At 59.4% G+C, this 10,313-nt stretch overlaps 1 protein-coding gene across 1 annotated transcript in view; it reads left to right on the top strand.

The window, feature by feature from the left end:
* Positions 1-989: 989 nt before the first annotated feature.
* LOC108509806 (tenascin-X-like) overlaps positions 990-10,313 on the top strand; it is a gene marked incomplete at its 3' end in the record, with an annotated part of 27,379 nt that continues 18,055 nt past the window's right edge. Inside the window, exons 1-9 of the mRNA XM_017839386.1 lie at positions 990-1,140; positions 1,560-1,784; positions 2,267-2,379; positions 2,886-3,039; positions 4,023-4,577; positions 5,025-5,114; positions 5,354-5,647; positions 7,903-8,283; positions 8,982-9,328. Coding sequence (XP_017694875.1) covers positions 990-1,140; positions 1,560-1,784; positions 2,267-2,379; positions 2,886-3,039; positions 4,023-4,577; positions 5,025-5,114; positions 5,354-5,647; positions 7,903-8,283; positions 8,982-9,328 — 2,310 coding nt within the window. The remainder of the gene's footprint in view (positions 1,141-1,559; positions 1,785-2,266; positions 2,380-2,885; positions 3,040-4,022; positions 4,578-5,024; positions 5,115-5,353; positions 5,648-7,902; positions 8,284-8,981; positions 9,329-10,313) is intronic.

The following is a 10,313-nucleotide window of genomic DNA, read 5'->3' as shown; positions in this document are numbered from 1 at the left end:
TCCCCCCACAGGTGTCCCTGTGTCCCCCTCGGTGTCCCTAGGGGTGTCCCCCCCACGGTGTCCGTGTCCCCTTGTAATGGTCCCCCAGGTGTCCCTGTGTCCCCTGGGTGTCCCCTTCTGGTGTCCATGTGTCCCTGTGAATGTCCCCGGGGGGGTCCCTGTGTCCCTTGGGTGTCCCCACAGCTGTTCCTGTGTCCCTTACTGATGTCTAGGTGTCCCCAGGAGTGTCCCCTGCATCCCCCCGCCGTGTCCCTGTGTGCCCTGGGTGTTTCCCGAGTCACCCCACGATGTCCATGGCCCCCCCACTGTGGGTGTCCCCGGGTGTCCTCTAGGTGCCCCTGTGGCTGTCCCACGGATGTCCCTGTCCCCACTATGTGTCCCCCTGTTTCCCCCCAGTGCCCTCACACTTGTCCTCATTCCCCTGTGGTGTCCCAGTGGGTGTTCCCCAGGTGTCCTCCAGTGTCCCCACGCCCCATGTCCCCCTGTCATGTCCCCCCATGGGTGTCCCCTGGGTATCCCTGTGGCGTCCCTTTGTCCCCTGTGGGTCCTCCCCAGGTGTCCCCTTATGTCCCTAGGTTTCACCCCAGTGTCCTCATATCCCCTTGTTTCCCCACAGTGTCCCCACCACCTGTGTCCCCTGTGTCCCTCTGGGTGTCCCTCTAGTGTCCCCATGTCCCCTCATGAGTGTCCCTGTGTCCCCACGGATGCCCCTGTCCCCCCCGGGTGTACCCCTATGTCCCCACTTCTCCCCAAGTGTCCACAATATCCCCAGTGTGTCCCCATCTCCCCCGTGGGTGCCCCCTGGTTCTCCCAGTTGTCCCTCCCGGTGTTTCCCACCCCATGTCCCCCCATGTCCCCACGTCCCCATTATGTCCCCCTATGTCCCTCTGTGTCCCCCCAGGACGATGCCGGTGACCCTGGAGCTGCGGCTGCTGCTTCTGGTGCTGGCGCTGCGGCGGGGGGCGGGCACCCCCCCGGTGTCCCCTCCGATGTCCCCCCTGGTGACCCCCCCCGAGACCCCCCCCGAGTCGTGCGCGGCGGCGCTGGCGGCTGTGCTGGCACAGCTGCGGGAGCTCGAGGGACACGTGCGGGCACTGAGGGGACACTGTGGGGACACGGGGGGGCCCCAGGCCGGGACAGGTAACAGGGTACATGGGGGGCCATCGAGAGTCATTTGGGACATTGGGGATCACTGGGAGGTCACTGAAGGATCATTGCGGGGACATGGGGGAACACTGGGGTCATTGGGGGGTCTCGGAGGGTCACTGGGGAGTCCCGGGGGGGTCATTTGGGGGTCACAGGGGGTCATTGGGGAAGTCGGGGGAGGGTCACCCTGGGTCTTTGTGGGGTCACAGGGGATTCACTGGGGGGTCCCAGGGGGGTCTTTAGAGGGTCACAGGGATCATTGAGGGAGTCACAGGGGGTCACGGGGGTATCACAGGAGGTCATTGGGGGACTCACTGGGGGGTCCTGGGAATCATGAGGGTTCATTGGAGGAATCACGGGGGGTCGCTGGGGAGTCGCGGGGTCATGACCTCGTGTCCCCCCGTGTTTTCCAGGCCGGTCGGTTCAGCTCTGTGCCCCCCCCGCTGGGGGAAGCTGCGCCTGCCCCGCCCCCACGGCCGAGGCCCCGCCCCCTGCCCCGCCCCCCCCGTGCCCGCGGGGCTGCAGCGACCAGGGCCGGTGCGAGCGGGGCCGATGCCGCTGCTTCCCGGGCTTCAGCGGCCCCGACTGCGGCACCCCCGCCTGTGCCCCCGGCTGGGGGGGCGTCCACTGCGACATCGGTGCGTCTCCAGAGCCCGCACAGTGCTCCCAGAGCGTCCCCCGTGCTCCCAGAGCCCCCCAGTGCTCCCAGATCTGCCCCCCAGTGCTCCCCAGTGACCTGACTCCAACATCCCCGGCTGTTCCCCCGGCTTGGGGGAGTGGTCCAGTGCAACATCAGTGGGTCCCAATACCCCCCCAGAGCTCCCCAGTGCCCCCCAATGTCATCCCAGTGCCCCCATCCCAGTATCCGCAGTGCTCCCTCACTTCTTTTCCCATCCATGGGGGGTTCTTGTGCCACCTCAGTGTGTCTCCAAGGGTGCCTCCGTGCCCCTCCCAGGGCCCTCCAGTGCCCCATCCCTGGTGTCCCCATCCCCTGGTGTCCCCATGGTGTCCCCATGGTATCCCCAAGGTGTCCCAGGGTGCCCCCAGGGCAACCCATCCCATAGATGTCCCTGTGATGTCCCCCTGGTGTCCTCATGCTGTCCCCGTGCTGTCCCTGCAGAGGTGCCCGCAGTGACACCACGGTTGGCCACCCGCACCTCGACATCCCTGCGTGTCACCTGGCCTCGGCCCTCCCCACCTCCTGACGGCTACCGGGTGACACTTGTTCCCCTGGTGAGTGGGGACACAGGGGGGACACGGCAGGGGACATGAGGTGGACATGGGGGCCGGGGATGTGGGTAAGGGGGACAGGGACATTAGAAGAGTGAGATCCCCACACCACTTGTGTGACTGCAGTGGGCTGGCCCAAATGTGTCCCCTACATGTCCCCTACATGTACCCATGGTGTCCCCCATGCTGTTCCCTGCATGTCCCCAACATATCCCAAATGAGTCCCTCCAGTGTGTCCCCTCCTGGTGTCCCCAGTGTGTTCCAAACATGTGCCCAAGACATCCCCCCAACGTGTCTCCAACATGACCTCAGTGTGTCCCCGTGGTGTCCCCAGTGTGTCCCCAACACCTTCCCAGTGTGTCCCCATGTCCACAAAGTGTCCCTGCAATGTGTCCCCCCTGTGGTGTCCCCTGCCTGTCCCACACGTGTCCCCAGTGTGACCCCTAGTGTGTCCCCAGTATCCCCCCCAAGGTGTCCGCTTTGTCCCCTAACACTGTCCCCATCCCCAGGATGACCCCATGGCCATGACAACACATGAGCTGCCCGGCTCTGCTGTGGCCTTCTCGGTGACAGGGCTGTCCCCAGGCCGCCCCTTCGAGCTGCTGGTCCAGGCCCGGCGGGGGCCTCACCTGGGGGCAGCAGGAGTGCTGCGCCTGCGCACAGGTGGGGACAGGGGAGTGGGGATGGGGGTGGCACGGGGACAAGGATGGGGAGGGCCTGGGGTCTTGCGCCTGCACATGAGTGGAGACACCTGGGACAACTGGGACACTGCAGGGACAAGTGTGGGGGGGACAGAGATGGGGTTGGGGACACTGGGGACAGGGATGGGAGTGGGGATGGAGGGACAGACGTGGGGACAGAGGGTGGTATGGGGACAAGGATGGCACTGTGTCACAGTCAAAGGGACAGGGATGGCACAGGGGTGGGGATGGGACAGCAGTGAGGACAGTGTGTCATGGGACAGGGATGAGATGGCACAAGAATGGGGTTGAGGATAGCGATGGCATGGCCATGGGGATGGGGACAGGGATGGCAGGGGGACAAGGAAGGTGGTGGCATGGGTATGGAGACAGCGATAACAGGGACATGGGGACAGGGGTGGCACAGTGATGGGACAGGGATGGGAATGGCACAGGGACAGGGATGACACAGGGTTGGGGACAATAGTGGTATAGGGATGGCACAGGAAGGGGGACAGCGATGGAATAATCGTGGGTTTGGGGACAGTGTGGGGATAGCATGAACATGGGGACAGGGATGGGGACAGGGTTAGGGACACACATAGGGAGAGCATGGAGATGGGGACAGGGAGGGGGATGGCCCAGGGATGGGGACAGCGTTGGGAATGGGGACTTGGACAGAGCTGGGGCAGGGGTGTCCCCAGTGGAGACTCTTGGGACAGGTCAGTGACCCCAGTCCCCTTTGCTCCACAGCACTTGTCCTGGCCGTGCCCCCCCACGAGGGGTCCCCAGGGTCCCCTCAGGGTTCCCTGGGGTCTCCAGCAGTGGCACCATCAGCCCGAGGGTCCCCAGGGTCACTGGGGTCCCCAGGGTCACCAGCATCGCCTGCATCACCAGATGTGTCCTTGGGTTCACATGGGTCTTTGGGGTCACCAGCATCCCCCCAGGTTCCGGCGTCCCCCGTAGGTCGAGGGTCCCTGGGATCCCCGGCGCCCCCAAGGTCACCAGTGTCACCAGAATCACCAGTGTCACCAGAATCCCCAGAATCTCCAGGGTCACTAATGTCTCCAGAATTCCCAAGGTCCCCAGTGTCACCAGATTTCCCAGTGTGGCCAGCATCCCCAGAACCCCTGAGCTTCCCAGAATCACCAGTGACCCCAGTGTCCCCAAAGTCACCTCCAACCCCACAGTCCCTGGGGTCTCCAGTGCCCCCAAAGTCCCCATTATCTTCAGAGTTCCTAGAATCCCCATGGTCCCAGCTGTCCCCATGGTCCCCACTGTCCCCGGGTATCCCGTCACTGCAGGAACTGGTGGCTCGACTGTCCCCGTACAGTGGGTCCCTGCTCCAGCGCCTTGAAAGCCACCTTCGGGCCACCAACTTCCCACTCCGGGGCAACCAGACAGTGCCGACAGTGGCCCGTGCCATCCTGGAATATGTCCTGCGCCGGCACGTGGCCCTGGGGAAGGGACAGGGACCTCCCTCCAAACCCCGAGGGGATGGAACACTCCTGGGGACCACAGGTGGGTGACATGCTGGGAACAGGATGGGGGAACATTGGGAAGGAGTGTCCTGGGGAAGGGGGTGGGATGTCCTGGGGAAGGGGATGGGGGGAAGGGACACCTCAGGGGTGGGGGGGACAGGGATGGGACAGGGGCAGAACAGCGGGGATGGGGAGAAAGGGACATCCCAGTGAGTGGTCAGGGGATGGCGGGAGAGATGTCCAGGGGAGGGGAAGGAGGGAAAGGAGGGGAATGGGGGAAGGGAAGTCCCAGGGAGGAGGGCAGTTGAGGGATGAAGGGGATGGGGGAAGGGGACATCACAGGGGAGTGGCACAGGGGGGATGGGGGGATCGGGGAGGAAGGGACATCTGAAAAGAGAATGGGGGGGATGGGAGAGGAACATCCTGGGGAGGGAGATGAAGGAGATGGGGCAGAAGAGAAGTCATGTAACGCCTGTTCTGGGGGCAGGGGAGGGTGGGAATCAGGAGCTGGTGCTGCAGTGGGGGGACATGGATGGGATAGAGCTGATGGAGCCATGGAGGGACGTGGAGAAAACAGGTACCGACGGAGGGTGGGAGATGGGATGGAGGCATGGGTGGATGTTGGCTGAAGGATGGATGGATAGAAGGATGGAGAGTTGGATGATGGATGGAGACATGAAAGGAAGAGGAAACGGATGGAGAGAGGGAAGGATAAGGGGGGGAAAGGTGATGGGAGGGCTGGAGAGATGGATGATGGATGGACATGTGGATGGACACACAGATGTCCATGCCCACACCGTCCCCACTCCATTGCAGTTGCAGCCGAGGCAGAAGAGCTGCCCCCATCCAAGCCAGTCCTGGGTGACCTCACTGTCACCAGTGTCACCCCCAGCTCCGTGGGGCTGCAGTGGAGTGTCCCCGAGGGCCCCTTTGACTCCTTCACGCTGCAGTACCGGGATGCCCAGGGCCAGCCCCAGGCCCTGCCCATCGATGGCGGGTCCCGCTCGGTGATGGTGCCAGGGCTGTCCCCGTCCCGCCGGTACCGCTTCCACCTCTACGGGCTGCGGGGCGGGAAGAGGATCAACCGCGTCTCCATTGACATCACCACAGGTGAGGGGGAAGATCAGAGGGAGGAAGGATCGGAGAAATAAATTTAGGGACAGAGGGAGGGACAGAGAGATAAACACAGAGATGGATGATGGATGGGTGGGTGGAGGGTTGGATGGATTCATGAATAGAAGGATGGGCAGATTATCACAAGGATCATTGGATGCCAGGAGAACTGGACAATGATAGGATGGATGGAGAGTTGAGTGGATGGATGGTGGCTGAATGAACTCACCAGTGGGTGGAGGGTTGGATGGATTCGTGAATAGAAGGATGGGCAGATTATCACAAGGATTATTGGATGCCAGGAGAACTGGACAATGATAGGATGGATGGAGAGTTGAGTGGATGGATGGTGACTGAATGAACTCACCAGTGGGTGGGTGTGTGGTGGTTTGAGACCCCCTAAAATCCAATTCTCGAGTTCAAGCCCCCCCTCCCACATCTCAACCCAGTGTGAGATGGGTTTTCCAGACACTACAGAAGACTCAGTATGGGGGGAAAGGGAATTATATCACAATGCACTGTACAAATAAATATTACAATACATCATAATCTTTAACTATTTCTCCTATGATAAATCAGTATTTACAATGGATCAATCTCTTCTCCCTCCAAAAAAAGTCCAGAAAGGAAAAGGAAGGATCCTTTCCACTCTCAGAGCAGCAGTCTCTCTTCTTCCATGCAGTGGCTGTAGCTGGATCTCTTTCCAGATACACACGAGGGGGGTCTCCAAGCCCTTCTCGGCCCTTTGACTCCAAGCAAGGGTCTTTCTGTTCCGTGGACTGCATAGCAGGGACAAGGCTCGCCTCACCACGTCATATCATGAGGTGTAAGACATCCCATGAAGGTCTCTTCCTCGAGGGGTCAAGTTCCCTCGAGTCAGAACGTTTTGGCCAGCTTTCAGTTGAAAACCTTTGCGTCAAGAGTTCTCTCAGAGCTCCCGTGCTCTGTCTCAGGCTCATAGCTTAGCAGCAACAGCAGAGGGGCCAAGGTCACCCCCTCTGCATTCCATCTGGCCGTCCCAGTCCAGCTCTGTGACGCCTTGAGCTTCTTAGCTCCTCTCTTCGATGCATGCTGCACTTCAGGACTTCCCTCAAGTGGGAGTCCACCCCCTCCACTTAGGAGAGGTCACAAAAGGGTTTTGGGGGGTTTTGGTTTCAGTTCTTACCCCAATTCTCTCTGTAGAGTTTAGTTCTCTCTCTGCTGCTGCATGCTTGTTTGGCTGCTTCTTCAGTTCTTATCTCTTCTGGCTCTCTGCCACTGTTCTCCGGTCAGTGCTGTTTCTGCCGCTGTTTCTGCTGCTGATCCCAGTGGAGGAACTCCCCCCAGCTCTTACTACAGATACCTGGCCCAGTCTAACACCGTTCCAGGTTCCTGCAGCCCCCCAGCTGGGGGCTGGGGGGGGCCTAGCCCCCAACGGGACTCTGGGCCCCTTCCTCGTGGCTTAGAACATGGCCACTCTCCTCCAACAACAACTACCACCCTTCTTTTCTGGTCTGGTTGTTGATATGTTTATATTTCGCAGGAGCGCTCATTGGCTCAACCCCAAGGGTCACCACCCCCTGGGGGTTACCATTTTTCTAACTCCAGGGGGAAAACTATTTTTTCCTCCACCACAGGGTGGAAGAGGCCTGTTTGGATGGATGCATGGATGGATGGAGGTAGCCAGAAGATGGTCCAGGAGATGGAGTTATGTTGGGAAGGATGGATGGATGATAGATGATGGATGATTGTGATTGTTGGTCAATAGGCATGTGGGAAGTATCAATCATTGAACAGATGCTTCCTGGGATTGGTGGGTGCTTGATGGTGGATGATGATGTGGTTGGGGAGAAGGAGCGATGAGAGGAACTGGGCTGGGAAACTGGTGACAGGTTGAGGATGGGGAGATGGCTGTGACCTTGGGAGGGTGCAGAGATGGAGGGATTGGTGGTTGGTTGGATGGCTGGATGATGGATGCTGATGGTGGATAATGCTGAAGATGATGATGTATGGTGAATGGATGATGATGGTGGTGATGGTGATGGTGGATGCAATGGGCATTGGTCAGTAGGTTGGTGGAAAGGTAGAAGGTTGATTGGATGGTGCTGGGGTCAGTGGATGCTCGATGGTGGGTGGGGATGGGATGGTGGGGAGAGGGTGGGGGTAGACAGTGGATGATGGATAAAGGATAGCTGGGTGGATGTTGGATAGGCATGTGGATGGACATGTGGCTGCAGATGTTCATCACCTTCCTCTCTCCATTGCTGCCACAGCTGACTCAGATGATCTGCCCCCACACTCGGTGGACCCCCCAGCTGAGGCCCCCTCAACTGAGGCACCCCCAGCTGAGGACCACCAACCTGAAAGATCCCAAACTGAGCCTCCCCCAGCACGAGCTGTGCTGGGGGAGCTGAGGGTCTCCAGCATCACCCCCAGCTCCGTGGGGCTGCAGTGGAGCGTCCCCGAGGGCCCCTTTGACTCCTTCATGCTGCAGTACCGGGATGCCCAGGGCCAGCCCCAGGCCCTGCCCGTCGATGGCGGGTCCCGCTCGGTGACAGTGCCAGGGCTGTCCCCGTCCCACCGGTACCGCTTCCACCTCTACGGCCTGCGGGGCAGGAAGAAGATCGACCACACCTCCATTGATGTCATCACAGGTGAGGGGGAAAATGAGAGGGATGGAGGGATCAAAGGATGGAAGGATCAAGGGATCCTATCATGATGACATCCCCACCTGCCATTATCCACCATCATCTTCATCATCTGTCATCCACCATCATTGTCATTATCTACCCTCCATCATTATCATCAGCATCCAGCATCCGTCATCATCATCATTCCTCAATCACCTTCCATCATCCATCCATTGTCATAACAATCCATCACCATCATCATCTTCCTTTATCACTGCCTATCCATTATGGATGAAGAATTGAATGGCTGAATGGATTCCGGACTCGATGGTGGGTGGGTTCCTGCCCAGATGGATGGTGGAAGGTGGATGGGTGGATGAGTGTTTGGATGGATTTGGGAAGCTGGGATGGCTGTAGGGTTCCTGGCAGCCCAATGCATGTCATGGTGTGTGGAAGAGCGTCCATGGGATATAGGCGATGGGAGTGTTGGAAGCCTGGAGAGAGTGGGGAGAAGGATCTGGAGAGACAGATGTGGGAGTGGTTGGAGACTTCGGATGGGTGTTGGGTAGTAGATGGGATAGATGGATGGATGGATGAATGGTCAAATGGCTGTTTATGGATGGATTAGCACATGGATGGATGGGTGATAAATGATGGATAATTGGGTGGTTGATGGATGGACAAGCAGATGTCCACATCCATCCCTATCCCATCTGTCACAGCCACAGCTGAGCAAGAGAAGCCACCACCACCCCCAGAGGAGCCCACACCTGAGCACCCCCAAACTGAGCCTTCCCCATCTGAGGCCCCCCCAGCACGGGCAGTGCTGGGGGAGCTGAGGGTCTCCAGTGTCACCCCCAGCTCCGTGGGACTGCAGTGGAGCGTCCCCGAGGGCCCCTTTGACTCCTTCACGCTGCAGTACCGGGATGCCCAAGGCCAGCCCCAGGCCCTGCCCATCGATGGCGGGTCCCGCTCGGTGACGGTGCCAGGGCTGTCCCCGTCCCGCCGGTACCGCTTCCACCTCTATGGGCTGCGGGGCGGGAAGAGGATTGATCGTGTCTCCATTGATGTCGCCACAGGTGAGGGGGAAGATCAGAGGGATGGATTGATCAGGGAATGGAAGGTTGATGGGATCCAATCCCCATCCCATCCCCGCATACCACTGAGAACCCACTGACCCCAGCACCATCTGATCAAACCTCAACCCTTCCACTTACCTATTGACCTACACCTGCTGTTTTCCACCATCATCTTCATCAATCAATCATCCATCTTCTGTCCATCGTCATCATCATTGTCCATCCACTATCATGGTCATCCATCATAATGGATGAAGAATTGAATGCCTAAACTGATTCCTGACTGGATGGTGAGTGGGTTCCTGCCCAGATGGATGGAAGAATGTGGATGGGTAAATGAATAGTTGGATGGATGTGGGGAAGCCAGGATTACTGGAGGGTTGCTGGTGGCCCAATGCGTGTCCTTATGCATGGAAAATTTTCCATGGGTAATGGGATGGAGGTCTAGTGTAGAGGTAGAGGTCTGGAGGGATGTGGGGGGAAAGAGCCAGAACAATGGAGGTTGCATTGGGTGGAAAGATGGGTTGAGTGTTGAATGATGGATGGGATGGATGGATGAATGGATATTTATGGATGGATTTGGCACATGGATGGATGGGTGGATGGACATCTAGATGGATGGATGAATGATGAATGATGGATAGTTCAGTGGATGATGAAAGGACATATGGATGGAGAGATGGATGGCCATGCCCATCACCACCCACTCTCCATCACAGGCACGGCTGAACCAGAGGAGCTGCTCCTGCCCTCAGAGGAGCCCCAATCTGAGCACCCCCAAACTGAGCCTCCCCCATCTGAGACCCGCCCAGCGCAGGCGGTGCTGGGGGAGCTGAGGGTCTCCAGTGTCACCCCCAGCTCTGTGGGGCTGCAGTGGAGCGTCCCCGAGGGCCCCTTTGACTCCTTCACGCTGCAGTACCGGGATGCCCAGGGCCAGCCCCAGGCCCTGCCCATCGATGGCGGGTCCCGCTCGGT

The sequence above is a fragment of the Lepidothrix coronata genome, unplaced genomic scaffold, assembly GCF_001604755.1.
Source record: "Lepidothrix coronata isolate B3197 unplaced genomic scaffold, Lepidothrix_coronata-1.0 Scaffold407, whole genome shotgun sequence".
Classification (NCBI taxonomy): Eukaryota; Metazoa; Chordata; class Aves; order Passeriformes; family Pipridae; genus Lepidothrix; species Lepidothrix coronata.
This window is presented reverse-complemented; position numbering and strand designations above follow the sequence as displayed.